General features: G+C 47.0%; 1 protein-coding gene across 1 annotated transcript in view; it reads left to right on the forward strand.

The window, feature by feature from the left end:
- Positions 1-4,368: 4,368 nt before the first annotated feature.
- LOC138582434 (inactive dipeptidyl peptidase 10-like) overlaps positions 4,369-18,819 on the forward strand; it is a 755,097-nt gene continuing 740,646 nt past the window's right edge. The window contains exon 1 of the mRNA XM_069653734.1: positions 4,369-4,730. Within this exon, the coding sequence (XP_069509835.1) occupies positions 4,692-4,730 (39 nt within the window). The 5' untranslated portion in view covers positions 4,369-4,691. The remainder of the gene's footprint in view (positions 4,731-18,819) is intronic.

Consider the following 18,819-nt stretch of genomic DNA (forward strand, 5'->3'; position numbering starts at 1 on the left):
TTTGAAAAAGAACTGCTAGCCATCCGCCAAGCCTTCACAGAGTGGCGTCATTTACTTCTAGGAGCAAATCATCCAGTCCAGGTACGCACAGACCACCGTAACCTTCAAGTATTAAAGGCCTTGGAATGTAGGAATAGCCGACAAGCTCGTTGGGCCTTCTTCTTTGCCCAATATCAGTTCCAAATTCATCATGTCCCTGGAACACAGAATTTGATTGCTGACACCCTGTCTCGATGTCCCGACTGCGAAACCCTTGAAGACCGCTCGTTCCCTAAAATGTTCTCACATACGATATTCGTGGCTCAAGCAAACAGCCTTCTAGACAAGGTTCGAATACAAACACAGTCCTCTGAACTATGGGAAGAATATTCAGGAAAGAACCGATGGAACCGCAAAACTAAGGATGGATACCTTTTCAAGGATAAGAGTTTAGTCATACCCACACAAAAACTACAGCAAAGGGTATTAAATCTCTGCCACGATACCCTTCACTCCGGACATCGTGGTATTACAAACACCCTCCGTCTTCTACAGAGACAATTCTGGTGGCCGAGAATGAAGTCTGACGTACGACTGTATATTCAAGCCTGTACAGTCTGCAGTCAAAACAAGCATGACCACAAGAGACCAGCGGGCCTCCTACTTCAGCCCTCACTACCAACAAGGCTCTGGGAAATTATTGCTACGGACTTCATTGTGGAACTACCACCTTCCAGGGGGTATACAACTATCATGGTCACCATAGATCTATTCACTCATATGGCTCATTTTATACCCTTACATAAACTACCCTCTTCCTCGGAACTTGCTGGAATCTTTCTGGAACACATATTTAGACTCCATGGACTCCCATCCAAGATTATATCAGACAGAGGGTCTCAATACATATCTCACTTTTGGAAACACCTCTGCCGAATACTGGGAATACAACGTGCCCTCTCTTCAGAAGAGACCTACAGAGATTAGCAAGAATACACAGTGAGCTGTCTGCAACTGATCAAGGGATATTATTCAGGGGGAATCGATTGGTAGCTTCAAAAAGTTTGCAGAAAGCTCATGTGATTCTAGCACACTAGGGTCATCAGGGAGTTGCAAACACGAAGAAGATACTAAGAAATCAGGTGTGGTTTCCAAATATGGATACAATTGTGGAAGATACTTTGCAACATTGTTTGGCTTGTCAGGTGACCTCATTCAGCATTCATTCATTCATGCCCACTTCAAATAGTGCCAATGCTTGACAGTCCTTGGCAGAGGGTTGCAATTGATTTCTATGGGCCGTTAGAAGAAGGAGGACATCTGTTGGTGCTGATAGACGAATATTCACGATTCCCACTGGTCAAACATGTGGCATCCACAGCCTTTCATCATGTGGTGGTAGTCCTGGATGAGCTCTTCAGTGTGTGGGGAGTCCCTAACGTGGTTAAGACTGATAATGGCCCGCCTTTTCAGGGACAAGAGTTTGGAAGGTTTGCATCACACCTGGGTTTCAGACATCAGAAGATCACCCCGTTATGGCCCCAGGCTAATGGTATGGTTGAAAGGTTTATGTCTACAATAAAACGAACCAGGCAGAAGGCTGTTACAGATCTTATGTCTATGCCACAAGCGATCTGACAGATGTTGCGGAGCTATCGTAACACGCTGCACGAAGCGACTCGGCGTTCACCTGCGGAATTGATGATACAGTATAAGCCAAGAACTAGGCTTCCACAACTTGAGGATTATACTCCTATTGAAGATGATGACATCAGAGAAAGGGAGAGTGTGAAAAGAAGAAGAGTCAAGGAATGGAAAGACCATAAGAGGAAAGCTAGAGAACATCAGCTGTCAGTGGGTGAGAGTGTGTTGGTCCAGCAGAGACAACGAAGGAAGATGGATTTGAGATATAGACCAATGCCTCGAGTAATCAAAGCGGTCAAAGGACCTAAGATTACAGCAGTAAGGGATGATGGTGAGATAACCAGGAATGCTTCTTTCTTTAGAAGGATGTTTCAGGATGACTAGGAGGAAGAGTCACAAGCCGTGTCTTAGTATTCCTGGAAGCTTTGGAACTTCTTTGTTGTTGTGTTTACAGGGCCCAGAATCTCAGGGAACTGCTGTGAGTGGTCGACCCCAGAGAGGTATTTGCAAGACTTCACGCCTCATTAAGCAAATGTAGATGTGAAATGAATAAGCATATGCTTATGAACTTAAATGATAAATAAGGCAATGGTGGACCTTTCTCAGGCCTTTGACACAGTGGACCGTCAAAAATTGTGGTCCAAGTTAACTTCTTGGAACTATCCAGGCTCGATTCTCGACCCAATAATGGCTCTTCATTCATCAATCTCGCTTCGAGTACGTCTAAATCAGCAAGGGACTCTCTCAGATCAGATTCACATGGAGCGCGGTGTAAAACAGGGCTGTCCTCTGGCTCCAGCCCTCTTTATTGCCTTCATTGGTGACTTTCAAGAATCTGAAAAAATGGCAAGATCCTTCCTGCCAAAAGTTGGAATTTCAAAAGTGTCGAGACTGTGGTACGCAGACGACCTGACCCTGATGGATCACACGGCGATCGGCCTGCAGAGGCAACTTACAAATCTGTCAACATACATGGAAAGTAATAATTTGCAAATCAACAAAACCAAGACAAAAATTCTATCATTCTCTAAAATACCCAAGAAGAGTCAGGCCAGTCCATTCTGGTTCTTGGACAAAACAAAAATAGAAGAAGTCAAAGAATTTAAATATCTGGGTGTTCAGTTAGACAACACACTTAACGAAAGTTCCCTTCAAAACTCCTTGTGGTCAAAGATGAGAAGCTTGACAGCACAAACTCGTGCAGTGGATAGAAAATTTGGAAAGTTTTCATGGACACCGGCTCTACAGTTTTATAAATCAAAAGTAGTCCCTACGATAACATACGGAATGGCGGCCAATCTAACCCTAGGCGCAGAGTTTTGGACTAAACTGGAAGGATTCCTGTGAAAATCGGTGCTAGGCTTACCAAAATCAGCCCCAATGCCAGCAATTTGACGCGATCTTGGTTTACCATCCCTAGCCTCCGTGGAAATGCAAAGTGCCATACTGCTCTATAGGAAAATTCGTATGCCAAATGCCCTCCCGATCTACCTGGTTGTGGCCGCTGAAATCAGCAACGGATCTTGTAAACCTCTAGTTGAGTGGGTCAAGAAAATTCAAGCAAAGTTGGAAGAAGTCAATTGTAACGAAGACCTGCTCATCTCCAACCCTGGACGAGTTAAGATCAAACTCTGCCAACAAGATTGGATAAATACAAATGAGAGAATTCTACACTACAAATCTTTAAAACATCTCCCACCAAGCCACAATCAACTAAAGGCGCCTTTGAGGTACTGTGAAAAATTCCCTGAGAAAGATCTGAGGAAAGTCTGCATGCGTGCCCGTTTAAACTTACTTCATACCAGGGAAGTCTTGGCATCCAGAGCGCTCTCGTCAGTAACAAACTGCCGCTTGTGCGGAGTGGTAGATCAAGTAGAGACAGTACGTCATCTCCTTACATCGTGTCCAGCACTAACGCGGGAAAGACAGGCATACTTGGCACCACTCATTACACAGCCGTCTGTTCTAGATGAAGGAAACATATGGTTCTGGCTGATTGCAGATGACTCCACCAGACGGTCGAGAATGGCAGCAAAATTTCTGGAATTGGCACTCAAAAGAGCTAGCGCACCTGGTGTTTCCTCCAACACGGCGCCTGACGACCAGTCTCTTCGGCTTCTTGGATCTAAGGTCGTACCAGAAGCTCCAGAAGCTCTAGAAGCTCTTTCTGTTGATCCAGAGTGGTGTCCTGAGTAGCCTTCACAAGACTGAAACAGTTTGACACAGATCTTTTGTAAAAAACCAATTGGTTAATAAACAAAAATTAAAGAAAATAAATAAATAAATAAGGGGGGTTGTTGTAGTGTAAGGTAGTGCAATGGAATGTAGAATCAAGCAGGTGGAACTTGGAATTTGGGATGGCTTGGGGTATTCAGTTGAAGTTAGACATTAAATGTAGTAAGAACTAAATGGTGTCCTGGCCTCGTTATTAATGTAATAACAATGCATGTGTAATTCAGGACACAACAATGGGGTCACAGAAAGCGAGAGTGTCACCAAGATACACGGGCGGTCACTGAAGAGGGCACACAGAGGGATGGGTCAAAGAGACGAACAGGGTCCACATTGATAGCTCTCTGGGCCACACACAAAGGGGGGAGGTTTCACAGAACGAGGCGGGTGTCAACGATCAACACAGGGACTCGTGGAAGCAAACACAGAGTGTGGGGGGTGGGAGGGGCAAAAAAAGAGGAGAGTCACAGAGGAAAGCAGCCGGTGGGTCATAGAGAAAGAGACGGTGTCACTTAGTAAGAAGGGCAGGGGGCACAGAAAGAGAGAGAGGCAGACGGTGACAGAAGTGGCACGGGGGCGCAGATAGTGCCGGTGGAGGGCCACAGGGAAAGGGCGTCACATAAAGAGAGGGGTGTCACAGAAAGAGGAGCGTGGACGGCGAGAAGCCCGCTGAGCCAGTGCGCCGCCCGGGAGAGGCGAGCGTGGGGGAGGGGCCGCGGGCGCTGCTCACACCTTGTGGGACTGTTGAATGCGGTGCAGGAGCTGGGAGCTGAGCTGCTGCCGCCCCATCGCCTCTCAGGGAGCCGGAGAAGTGGAACCAGCGCCCCGCCGCCGCGATGATCGCCACCACCCAGCAGAGTGTGACCCGGGACCTGGTGAGTGAGTACACGGGGGCCAGCGATGGGGGCTCCGTCGCCTTACACGGTGTGAGAGGGGGTGGCCCGCCGCTTCAAGAAGCGGTTCACAGCACCGTGGGGTCGGGTATAATGCCACCCCCCTTTCCAGGGACAGCTCAGTGCATGGCGTGTGCCTTGAACACGGAAGAGTCGTTATTATTATTAGAGTTTGCGAAGCATGTGCCACAATAAGGACTTCTTCGGGACCCCCGGGAAGGGGCTCACCCGGGCATCAGTAAGAGAGAGGGCTGTCGTGCGCATCATACAGCCCCAGACTGACTGCTTTGGGACCCCAGAGTGGGACAACTCGGGCGTGCTGTGTGCTCCTTCTCGTCACCAGGGGACCCTGGGGTGAGCGTGGCCCTGGAATCCCGGGGTGGTGCTCCCCGCAGCCCAGGATACAGGCTGCTACTGAGGTGGGCACAGGGATGCCACACCAGTGCCTGTGGGATGATCGCTGCTCTGCAACGCCAGCATGGCGTGCCCCGCGGCCCAGGACGCATGAAGGCTGCCACTGTCAAGGGATAGCGGCTGCTCTGGAGCCCTGGGTGGTGCTTTCCCCGCACCACGGGACGCGGCATAGGGGCTGCTACTGGGAGCCCTGGGCGGGGACTGCTCTGCCCATCAGGATGGGGCTTTCACTTAGCGATGATGCCTGACCTGCGGCCCTGGACAGGGGGCACACAGGGAGGGTCCTGGTCGCGACCCAAGGGTGGGTGCTGTCCAGGTCAGGTGCTGGTCTGCGTTCCATCATGAGTGCTGGTCTGAACGTGGGGAGCAGTGGGTCTGTACTAGTATTCTAACCCGGTCATTAATTCGTTCGTTCGTTCGTTCGTTCGTTCGTTCGTTCGTTCATTCATTCATTCAGCGTTCGGGGGCGGGGGGCCTCGAAGTGCTGAGCCTGCAGCACTGCAGCAGACTGCCACCATCCGAGTCTCCCCCTCCCTGCGCCAGCCACGGCGGGTTCACAGGCTGCCTTGCGGTGCTGCGCCGCCTAGATTTATAACCGAGACGTGTGATGTGCGGCAGCTTCTCTCGGTCCTCGTGTGTCCCGTCGCTGCCTGCCGGCATCCAGTTCCCACTGTCCCAATGAGATACAGATCCAATGCTCCGTGCACTGCACCCCGTGTCCAGTATCCCGGGCACTGCGGGCACTAAAGAAACCGAGAGCCCTTGTTCGTAACTACGCGTGTCCCAGCACCGCAGAAATCCAGTGGCCGGTGAGCTGCACCTACACCGCGTCACCTGCACTGCAGAGATCTATGTGTCCCGACACTGCAACTTCCCTGCGCCCGGGCACTACAAATATCCTGTGCCACCTACTGTTGCGAACGCCGTGCCAGCCCTTCCGTGTGCACCTGGCGACGCCTGCACCCGCACATCCACCACATATGTCGGAGCGTGGCAAATAGCAAGTAACACTTGCACGGCACCCTCGCGATTTCCAGCGGCGCTTACTTGTGTGTCCTGCATTGCATCGGTCGAGTGGCACCCGCAGGCATCAGGCGCTTCAAACATATCAGGCCACCACCGCTGCCTGCCCTGCGTGCCACAGCACCGCAAATCTGCCACATCGCCCCGGTATCCTGGAGCTGTAAGCGTCAATGCCACCCGCAGCGCATTCTCCGGGTGTGACGTCATTTCCCTAAAACCATCTGCCCTGTGCCTCGCCTATCCACTGACACTGTAAAAGCGACCGTCTGTGCACCTAACGCTCCAAACAGTAACACTAGTACCTGCACTCATTCATCCACGTGTTTAGGCGCTGCACAGATCTAAAGCGCCCGAAGCGCTGCAAATATTTAGTGCTACCCACACTGCATCATTCTGGTGCCTCCACAGTGCAAATGCCACTTGACCTGTGGGCCTTGGATGTCCCAGCACTGCAGACCTCAAATGCCTCCTCCTACTACATCCCCTCCCCCTGCATCAGAAGGGCGCAGTGCCACTGCACTTCTTCCTTCTTGTGACCTGGGCGTGACTATGAAGGTTTTATGTTACTTGCACTGTATATATTGTGAGTCTGAATACTGCAGGTATATATGCCATCAGTAACGGTTTATTGAGAAGCCATCCTCAACATGGGGAGTTGCTTCCCTCCCCACTCAAGGTGTGATACAGAAAACTTTTTAAGGGATACTTTATTCAGCCCCACTTCAGACACATATCATACCCCTTTGATCCCCCTAAGCCAACAATGAGCCAAGAACCAGGCCAATGTACAGGAAATATATATATATATTTATTTAAATTAAAAGAAATAGAAATCACACGGAATTACACGCACCACCTTCTGTGTGGCTCCATTAACTTCTTGTTACACAAATCAATTACACAAATTAGTAAAAAAAAAAAAAAACAAATCACAATTCTTTACTTTCTACAAATTTCACTTCGAGAAATAATTAAACTGATCAATAACCAAAATACGTTAAAATGTAGTGCTGTGCAATTTTGATTTTCCTGCGGGATTAAAAGGCTAGCAGTAGGGTTTGAAGGTTGGCACAAATACATATTACAATTATGATTTCACCCACACTTTTCGTTTAAAATAAACACAAGGTGATTTAGCGGTTTGTTTTTCAGACACTGCCTTACTTCTGTGTTGGGGAAGTCAGACAGAAAAATGGGAATGATTTGGTGACTTTTGGATTTCAGACCTCCCTTTACTGAAAGGCCTGTGTTAGGGATAAGTTGCACAAAAAGATTGGACTGATTTAAGAACAAAGACACCCCTCTTCCTTAAAGAAGTCGGGGTCAACAGGGCAAAAAGGATCACCCAATTAAGTTATAGGCTATAGTTTTTCAGCGCACACTGGCAAGTGAGCTTTGTTAATTTTGAATTTTAACAAAAATCGTGCCGTAGTGTTACTCCAAATGGGGATTTAATTAAATTAATATTTTAGTTAAGTAGGCTAAGGATCTACACAGTTTGTCCCCCTCCCCACCAACTATGAAGGGAAAGGATTTAAGGCATGCAGATTCCCCCACCTTTTGGTTTCCCAGGGCTCTGTTCTACTTACACAGAAAGCCTCTGTTTAAAGTTCAGGAAAGCCAGCTGCACTTTTTGTGTTTTCAGTGACCCAACCAATTTTACAATCTAGGGGAAGTACCCTGCCAGAGTTCTCACAACTAGGATTGGACAGTTACCCTTCTCTCTCCTCCCCACTCCAGCCCCTCTCCACAGATTTGTTTAAGAGTCTGGAGCAGACATATGGCAGCTTAATTTACAAGCCCCATTTTTTCTCATGTGACATTTTTGGCAAAAACGAGTTATGTGGCAAAACTTCATAATTTGGCTAATAACTGCCATAATATACATATTTTCAGATTCAGCTAATCATGGGGAATTAAATAAGATTGCAGCCAGGTCCGCAACATGTTGCAAGGCCATGTGGCAATTTTCTGTTGTTTCCAAAAACAGCATAACAGTTATGAATATGTAATTTGTTACCCATGTTCCTAATTTCATCCTCCTCCTGTTCACCAACTCTCACATTTGAAACATTTTAAGATCAGCCAGAAGCATATCTTAGATGGTCAGTACAGTTCCCTAACTCGTAGGTGCATTCATTTTATATCTCAAATAATCGCCTGGAAATTACCTAAAACATTGTAAATAAATAAAGAAAATCCACCTTTTGGTTGCTGGGAAAAAGGCCTAAATGATAATAGTCCTTTTACATTATTAGTACATCTTCATGTTGGACAAATGGGAATTCTCCTGCCTTCAGACCATATGGTCTCACTGGGTCAGTCTTTAACCAGAGTTTTTATTATTCTATTTGTGTTTGAAGCTTGCTCTTTGAAGTTGGTTGCCTGTTTGAAGTTGTAACCCCCTGTCTTCACACCTTTTAGTCATGCTCCAGTCAAGGGGAACTTGTCCTGCAGTAGCTGCCTTCAGAGCCAGCACGTCTGGGGAACACTCGGTTTTCCACACCTTTAGCAGTACACTCTTTTTGCAGTTTATAATTAGTTGAATGTCAAATCCAGACTGGTAGTGGGGGATTTCTTTGTGAAGTATCCCACAGCCAGCAAAAGGGGTTGCCTCTGGCGCAGAGACACTGTTTCATGAAAACAAAGTGGCTTTTCCTTTCAAATGTTTGCTGGTATTTTGCATGCAAAATATAATATACATTACTTTATGTCAACACGCACCATGTCTTTTCCCTGACATTTTTCTGTTAGCAGTGGTACATTTTCACATCCAGTTTCGGGCTGTTGAATGCACCCCACGTACCCCCTTCCTGTTCTTCCATGAATCTTTGATGGGGAAGAGTAGGGCAGAGTGAGGTTTCACTAGGCGCAATTTCCTTCATTGGGAGTGGGCATTCCGGCCTCTGCTTCCATCTTTGGGTTGGCGGGTGTTGCATGGCACCCCCTTTCTTTGTTCTTTAGGAAATGGGCACGCCAGCCTAACCTTCCCTCTTTGGGTTGGAGGGTGCAGCACGGCACCCCATTTTCTTCCTTCTTTTCCGGGGTCCCTGGTGCTCTCACCGGACTCCTTTCTTGCCTCCAGGTTAGAAATGAAGGTGGTTAGTTCTCTAATAGTAGAAAGGAAAAGATGTTCAGTACTTTTTACACACATATTTCCCCGGAAGATGTACATAGAATGGACAACAACAACTGCGTACAAGTATAAAAAGAAATTTTCACCATTTCACAAACCACATTTTATTTATTTTCTTTATTTAAATTATTTTTACCATGAGCACCAAATAAATTACTCCCTGTTATATATGTTCGTCTTAGTTTCTGTCTGATTTTTCATCCTTCCTTTTCATTCTTCAAAGGGTTCCTCTGCTCAACTTTCATTTGGCGCCTCAATCAGTCATGAAGCATATCTGGGGTGACAGCTTTTCAACTGATTTATGTGGACCCATTTTTGTTCTGTCTGTTCTCCTTTTGGGATGCAGATTTTGTAGGCAACAGGTGATATTTTATCTACAATTTTAAAGGCACAACCCCAAGATGGAAGGAATTTCCACTCCATGGCCTGATTCCTTTGAAAACTGTACAAGTAAACCTTACCCCCCACCTCATATTCTTTCTTGGTGGTCTTTAGGACATAATAGCTCTTCATTCCTTCAGTCAACTTTTCTAAATTACGCTGAGCATAAGCAAAAGAATGCTGCAGGTGCTTGCTTAAATTTCCAATGTACTCATGAGTAGTGGATATATTTATCAGTGTCTGATCCTGTGTCCTATAGAGCAGATGCTGCAGTACCACAGCTTTTCATCCGTTCATGAACTCAAATGGAGCCATCTTTGTTGCAGAAGGTGGAGTAGACCTAAGAGCTTTTCTGCTGTCGGGCCATTCCATGCGACCAAATCAACTCGCAGATGGTTCCCAGTTATGGATCACTTCCATGAGCAGCCAATATGGAATGTAAGATTTCCAATAGTTTAGAACTACAACTGGTGGCAATAGTTCCATTGTCCTGACAACTGCAGCATATCATGTATGCAGCCTTAATGACAACTGCTGCTACCCCGAGGTCATGTTTGACTCCAAGACAGATATGCCCTCTTCCTACACGTAAAGCTAACAGTTGCTGAAGCCATATTGTCGCCCCAGCTCTTTTTGGTCCATGGAGCTAGGTGATGGTGAATTAGTGTATAACTTGGGCCCCCTGATGAAGACGTGGTCAAAATAAGGCAACACATCAAAACTGGTCGGTCTTGAATCTATTTGGTGATGTGATAATGCAAACTATAACTTCCATCAAGATCCACTCCAAAATATGATGACATATGCATTTACTGATGTTGTCACTAAATATTATTTATAATGTATGTGAAAGCACTATTGTAGGTGTATGATTGTAAGAATATGGTTGTTGGATGAATGAATGGATTTTGCTGTGTAGGAGCGATTATGTCATCTGCTCTTTTTTGGATGTGATTTTACCTGCAACCTAATTGTTATTTTTGTTTGTGATGAATTCATGATTCATTTTCATTCACAATTTTCGTATCAGTTTAAATAATTTATTTTTGATACAGATCTATTAAATTAAGTCCTCGGGATCATTTATCAGTGCATATTGTTGTTGTAATTCCCTGGTCCATAGTGTGGGGTCTCCCTGCTCTTCAGCACTCTAGCAGACCTAATAGCCACCAGGATAAGCAGTAATTGGATGTCCCAACTGGGCCCAGAGTCTGGAACAAACTTCTTTATGATACTCACAATTGCTTTGCTGTATCTCTCTACCTCCCCACCAGGCGGTAGGCAATGTGGAGTTTTCTTTTTACCCCTAGAATCTCCTAAATCTTCGCCATCACCTCACTGGTAAACCGGCTTTCTCGGTCTGACTCAATCCTTTGCGGGAGGCACAAACGAGAGAAAATGTGATTGATCATGATTGCAGCAGCTGTCTGCAGCTTAGAATTTGGAGCTCCCCAATTCTACCCGCTTTGTGAACATGCATGTCACAGTCAACATGTACTTATTTCCTCTAGAGGAGCGAATCACTGGCCCGATGAAATCGACTTGCAAATCTGACCAAGGCAGTGCCATTCCTTTTTTTATGTAGGGGAGCTCTATGTGTGAGTGAACTGGTTTGAAATTGAGCACACACAAGACACCCCTTGAAGTAAGTCTTGAGGTCCTGGCCCATGTGTGGCCAGTAGGCAACCTCATGCAAGATTACTAATGTTGTGTGAAACTCTCTATGACCGGAAGTGGCCGCATCATGGGCGTGACTCAACATCAGGCTTCGGAATGAGATAGGTACCACCCACTGGTCACAGCCAGATAGGGCTCTCCTTACCAACAAACCGTCTTGGATCCAAAACATCCTGAAAAACTTCATCAACACCTGGAGATCCTCTTTACCGGTATAATCCGACTCTGTTAGAGGAAAGCTCACAGGGTCTTCGATGTGTCAATAACATTTCCCAATGAGTGGGTCCTCTTTCTGTGCTCAAATCTGGGGTATCTTTACTCCACTGGGCAGTCAAGAGTTAGCTGTTCACATGGGTTTGTGACCTGGTGACAGCAGCAATTTGGATTTCCCCCAGCAGAGATTCTGTTTCTATGAAATCCCACTGCAGAACTGCGTTTTAAGCCAGCTGGTCATCCAGGTCATTGCCAGTCTTATCTGGGAAGTCTATCTTAGAATTACCTCATATCTTCTTCCAATAGATGGTAATCTTGTTGCAAGTTAAGTAGATTGTCAATTGACTGGATCAGTTTGACATGCTTTATGGGTTTGTTGTTGGCACAAAGCATTCCTCGATTATTCCAGTTAATCAGGTGCTTACAAACCCATTACTGACATAATCAGAGTCAGTGATTATGACCAGTTCATTGAGTTGGTCGTGCACTGCAGTGAGGATGGCTTGATAAACGGCCATCAACTCTCCAACTGGACTAATTCAGGGTCCTATTTTATAACCAGCAGAGGGTTCTGGGGTATCATTCACCCAGGGATTCCCAATGCCAGCCACCAGTTATTTTGCCTCGTTGATCTCATCATGGTAGGAGAATCTATCCACATAAAATGTGGGCATCCCCTGACATGTGTCTTCTTCATAGACCTTGTGTGGGGAAGTTAAGTACGCCTCCATGTTGTTGTTGATTATTAGACTTTCATCCTCAAGACAGTTTCTTGAGCACAATCATGCAAGTCCCCCAACCCTTGCGCTAGGGGACTGTTCTTGTTTTGGCCATATCTGACCTCCTCAGGAAAGCTTTGCATGGACAAAATCCAGGAATTAATTCTGGAATTACTAATGTTCCCGTACAGATTCTGTCACTTTGTGGATACTGCAAGGGTTGGTGAGGTGTCTCAACAATGATGTGCTCCCCCTGGATGAATGGGTGGTAATTTTCCAATGACCACACTGTTGCCAGGAGTGCCTTCAGTTGTTTAACTGCCTCAGATTGTTCTGGACCCCACTCTCACTTGACTCAGGCCTTTAATAAATGGACCAAGGGTCGAGTGACCTCTGCGTAGACTTCAATTAACTTTCGACTATAATTAGTGAGTCCAAGAATGCTTCTTAATTCTTGCAGAGTGGTAGGGTCTTCTAATTTCAAGAAGGCTTCCACCTTCTTCACCTGTGGATTAAGACCCTCAGGGGTGATCTTGTTCCCTAAGAAGTTCACTCTGGTCTTACACCTCTGTGCCTTCTAAAAGGACAGTTTTGCTCCGGCTTTCTGTGACGGGGTTAGAATATAGCCAATGTCTGCTATATGTTCCTCCACAGTTTGGCCAAAACATCATCAACATAGGCCAGGTTTTCCCTGCACACATCGGTTATGGCCTTATGTAGGAAGATGTTGAACTTATTTCCAGAGTTTACGTATCCAAAGAGGGTTCGGGTCCATGTGTACTGCTGCCCCACGAAGGTAAAGGCAAGCTTGTACTGGTCTTCCCTACTGACGGGTATTGTCCAGTAACCGTTGGTCAGGTCAATGGTGGTGTACACCTTTGACCCTTGGATCTGGGTCCATCCCTGATCGATGTACAGAAGGGGCCATCTTGACATGTGGATCCCTTTTTTCAACTCCCTCAGGTCTACGCATAGTCTCCTTTGGCCATTTGGTTTGAGTATCCCCAGGACCAGGTTGTTGAACGTCTGTGGATTGGCGAATTATCCCACAGGATTCTAAATTCTTAATGATCTCTGTGAGTGACTCCATGGATGTGAGAGGTAACCGGTATTGTTTCACAAACACTGGAGCCATATCGGGGTTCCACGATAGTGGTGTTTGAATGAATGAAGGTTTGTGCACAGTCATATGAGTCCACTGAAAAGATATCTTGGAATTCCAGGAAGACCTGTTTCAGCTTTTGTCTTTGCTCCTCAGTCTCACAGGCATCAGCAAGATTGATCCTTTCTTCGACCACCTGCTTGAAACCTGGAAAGACCTCAGACTTGGCAATTTCAGCGGTATCCTCCAGTTGGGTGGAGAGATCTCTTTTGATGGTGTTGACCAGGAAAGAGTATTTGAGGTAGTGGTCCTTGACTCTGAACAATACCTCCTCCCTCCTAATGTCACAGGTCACCGCTTACACACCATAGGGGTAGGAAGAGTACACCATGAAATTCCCCCCATGCCTTGTAAAAATCCTTTCTGGAGGTATACCGCAGCTGAGTTCGAAACAGTCTTTTGGGATTGGTCCCATGATTTCATTACCTAAATCAAAAGAATAATGTTGGGCATGAATCGCCATTCCAACAAAGGTGTCTGCACCCAAAGTGATACTTTGAGGGTCGCTGTTATCCACCAATATTAGAATGGTGTCATGTTTTAGGTCTACTAGAGGTGTCAGATTTAAATACATACCTTGTTGTTGGACATGGGAATTTAGATTTATATAGGAGTCCTGATGTTTGAGGTGAGGTTCTGTCCTCGCTTAATTTTGAGGGGGAGAATACACTGTTACACCTGCCCTGGGATGGTAACCTCTTCTCACACTTGAACCTTAACCGCAGGCAGCAATTGAGCTAACCGGAATGCTGTTTCAGTGTTGTCAAAGCCCACGGGGATACCCCCAGTTGGGACCAGGCTTTATTATTAATTAGGTCCAAATTGATTGCGAATCGAATGAGGATGTCACTCCCCAGATAAAAAGTGCAATGGACATCTCTCACAACCCAACAATTATGCTCTATGCTTTTGTCGCCAATGGACATTTGTAGCATATACCTGTTAGCAAGGAGATGTTTGTAATTTGAGGTTTCCAGACCTACTTCCCATTTGTTAATCAGTTTAAATGTGGGAATTGTCTGATCTTTTGAAAGTTTCCTGAATTGTTCTTCGCTGATGAAGTTCCATCCATTATTCAGGCATACACTGGCAAGCATCGGTTCCTCCCCCTCATTTAACTGAATGGGGAAAAACAACTGCTAGCCCTTTTCCTGAATGTCCGTCAGACTTTGAGCGGGTTCTACCTTGCCTGGTTTCATGGGACTCAATATTTCGTCTAATTTTGGACTGGTGTACATTTTAGGGTGTTCCCTTCCAGTGTGAATTGCCACTTAATTCTTGGAGGAAGGTCGATTTTCAGGAATGGAGAAGGGTTCCCATCACCAGTTTGTTCTTCTACAGAGATGACAGTGATATCTAGGACTTGGTTATTCTTGAAAAGGAACTCTACATTCTCAGAGCATTGCTCAGTTACGTGACAGGTACCAATGATTCTTACATAATTGGTACTCATTTTTAATTTTATAGGGCGGTTGAGTCCAGACGACCTTGTTTACACAGTCGATCAGAGGTGATAACCTCATCAGGAGATCGTTCCCCAGTAAACAAGTTGTGCCCTCTGGAGTCACAACTATCACTAGATGTTTCAGCCTGTGCCGTCCAATTTTTATAACCAGATCTGCATTCCCTTGAATGGAAATATCATTCCCGTTGAAATTTTGGAGTTGTCCGGAAAGTGTTGTGAGTGGAATATGGTGGCCCTCTCACCGTCTAGAGTTTAGTTGGCCAAATTCGTTTTTGGACAGGCAGGTGGCTTGGGATCCAGAATCCACCAGATCTGTTCTGCTGAAGAGTCAAACATTTTCTGGTATTCTTTTAAACACCTCTGAAGAAGTTGATGACACATAATTACTCTGGATCGATCGCCTCAAAACTTCAACGGTTTCATGTCCTTCAACAGTCTTAAGTTAAGATGTATTAAGCAAAAGAGGGTACATAGGGGCACAAAAGTGGCTTGGGGCAGCATGATAGAGATAGCCAGATGAGCTTCAGGGACTACCAAGATCAGGGCGTGCAAAGTAACCACGCTGCATACACCAGGGTCCAGCATGCCCAATAATTATTGAGGATGGCAGAAGTCCCACTGGCCAAATCCGCAATGCGCAAAATTTTAGTACAGGTTTTATTAGTCATGACTGGTATAGTGCCATCGCCCCAGAAACATAAGGAAACATGTGTCAGTAACTGTATATTAACAGGTCTTTTTTGTGATTTCAGACATGTCAACTTTTTGACATAATACTTCAGAACATTCATTGTTGACATTATCTACCTGTTGTTCAGTAAAGTTCCTCATTCTTCCCCTTTTACAACTATTCACCCCCTGTTCACATTCACTGTGTAAAAAAAACCCCTCCTAATTACAATTGTGATCGCAGACTACATTGAACATCTTCGTTCTACTACTTTTCTTCCCTTAAACATTAAGATTGATCGATTGGTGTGGTAGTAGCCTGGACTGCTTGCCCTTGAAATAAGCCCCTCACTATGTACAAAAATAGGTGTACCATGCATTGTACTATTTGTGGTGTCACTTCATCAGGAATAAATAATCTTTGGATGCCAGAAGCATGAGGAATGAGTGAACAAATATAGCATGGGTCTGCCGTCTTTTCCCTCCTCACCCTCGTCATATGCCTATACCACAGATTATCAGGAGCAAAGCCATGTCCATTCACCATCTGGTCAAAACCCACCTCCTCATCTACAAATCCCCCTGGGTCCATACTGCTTGTGGTTTAGGGTTTCAATATTTCATAATTTTTAAACATATTACCCATATCTACATTATTATTCAGTGTCACGCCTGAACAAGGAAAACAGGAAAACAACAACAAAACATACATCCCACCCCTCATGTTTATTAACAGACATCTCCATTATCTGTGCAGGAACTTAAAAGCCTATTTATTCGGGGGGGGCGCTGTTGCGCGCAATGAAGCTGGCAGCCTAAGTGCCGAGCTCCGGACTGGGGCGGCCCTTTTTCATAATATAGCCAGCTTTTCGCCACTATTCCTCTCTCAACGCCCTAAATCCTGTGAACAGACCTCCTTGGACGAACCTGGCTGAACGGCAGAGCCCGAAACCCTGTGACTGCGGAGATAGGCGGTCCCTGACCTCGGCGGGGAGCCGGCTAGCTCTCCCCGCTCTGTAGCTCCGGGGGGCGCGGCCTCCCTGCTGCTGTGTCCCGCGGCGCAGCGACCTCTGAGGGGGAGGGGCATTTCGCCCTTCGCTGCGCAACTATTCTCCAGCGGATGACGGCGAGCGGAGGGGGTGGCCTGATCTGGGCTTTGGTGGCCCTGCGGTGCTGTGCGGGAGGCGACCGGACCCCCGAGGGCCCAGTACACCGGTGCTAGATCCTGTTTCATGTGGTGAGCCGGCGGGCGGGCGCTGCCTTGCTGGTGCCCCGTTGGGCGTTAAGCGGTGCGCAGTGTGGCCCGCGCTGCCCTCCTGGCCCTCCCCATCCCCCCGGCTGACGGATGCGCCCTGCACACCAGAAGACACGGTAGGGAGCAGGGGGGATTGCCGGGCATTGCGGGGCACAGCGAGAAGGGCCCTTATAGTGGTGGCTTTGTACCGGCTGCCTTGAGACCGGACAGAGAGACTTTCATCACCGCATCGAACAATAGTGGCAGCCATCACTCACCTCCCTGTGCATGCCCCTGGAGCGGGCCTACCTTTGTCTCGTCGGCCCCTGTTGCTGGGTCGGGGTTGATCCCCCCTCCCCATCACCATCTATCTCCCACAAGCACTGGGGGTAAATTCCCATGAGAACTGGAACTCCAATAGCCCGCAAATAAATCAAGCCCCGGGCCGGACGCCCTACAGGTGACAGCAGCGGGCTGGGCCCCACCTACTCTCCTACTTTATATTGGATTGGTTGACTACTCCACATACAGATAAGTGAGACTTCTTGTACCCCATCACCCGGCGCGAACCTCTCGGCGGATTGAGATGGGGCACGCTCCCACAGTGGCATACTCACGACTCCTCCAGAGGAGCCTGGGGCATAACTTACCTCAAGGACCCAAAACAGATGTCTTAGCGGCCCAACCGGAGTGGCCTGAGATACCATACGCTGAGTGGTAACAGAACTTTGATATTGCTAACTCCCCACACCCTACCCTGTGCTTGAACCCCTCTCTGCAGACACCATGACCAAAGGAGCGGGCACCGGGAAAAACAAAGCTCCTTGAACATGTTTACAAAGACCCCAGCTAAATCCGCAGCTGAGACCCTGGATGAAGCCCTGGCAACATCTGCCACTCCAGTTCCGGATGACTCGCAGAAGATGCTAGAGTATATCCGCGAGGGGTTCACCACTCTACACACTAAACTTGATGATATGAATGGTACTATCTCATCCATTAAGGCACACATTGAGAAGACTGATGGCCGAGTGGCGGAGATAGAAACAAGGGTGGGCGCCACAGAAGATGAACTGGGTTCTCTATGGGCCACGGTCTCCTCACTCTCTACTCGGAAGCTGGCGGTTGAAAAAAAGAACGATGACCTAGAATCTCGCTTGAGATGCAACAACCTGAGTATAGTCGGAGTGCCTGAGGACAACATCAACAAGCCCATGTAAGACTTTGTGGAGCACATGTTGCTGACAGTTCTTGACTCCCCTAAACTCTCCCCACAGTTCGCAGTGGAAAGAGCCCATCGATCCTTGATTGCAAAACCTAAGCCTGGCGCACCTCCGTGCCCATCATAACCAGAATCTTAAATTTCCGGGACCATGATGCTCTCCTGAGAGCGGCTAGAGTCAAAGGTGAACTGCGAATGGGGGTGGCTAGGATCCACCTTTACCCTGACTTCTCTGTAGCGGTACAGCAGGAACGCAAGGTCTTTGTGGCAGTTAAAAACGACTCCGAGACCTAGGGGTTAAATACTCCATGTTATTCCCCGCCAAACTAAGAATCGAACACTCCAATCAGACTTTCTTCTTCACGATCCCGGAGGAGGCTTCAAAATGTATTGATGAACCTTTCCCTGGATGATCCTCTGCTGCTGCAATGGAGCCGCTGTGACCTGATCGCTGTACACCAGGTCCTTGCCTGGAAACAAGCCTATTGACGTACCCACATTCATCTGGGGCTATGCCCCACGGGTTTGCATTAACAATTTGATCTTGTTCTTCTACTGAACTGTCTATTCTCCACTCACCAAGTCTATACTACTTACACTGGTTAATTGTCTGGTATTGAAGACCTCCTTATACTTCACCCAGTCCGGGGCGACACCGCCAGGCCAGCTAACAGGCCCCCAGGCGTTGATGCCGATGAGTTGGCTGTTGTTATGGTTATGTTGAGTTGTCATCCCTCTGGTTGGGGCAGGGATGTG

The sequence above is a fragment of the Ambystoma mexicanum genome, chromosome 3q (genome assembly GCF_040938575.1).
Source record: "Ambystoma mexicanum isolate Mex_15411 chromosome 3q, UKY_AmexF1_1, whole genome shotgun sequence".
NCBI lineage: Eukaryota > Metazoa > Chordata > Amphibia > Caudata > Ambystomatidae > Ambystoma > Ambystoma mexicanum.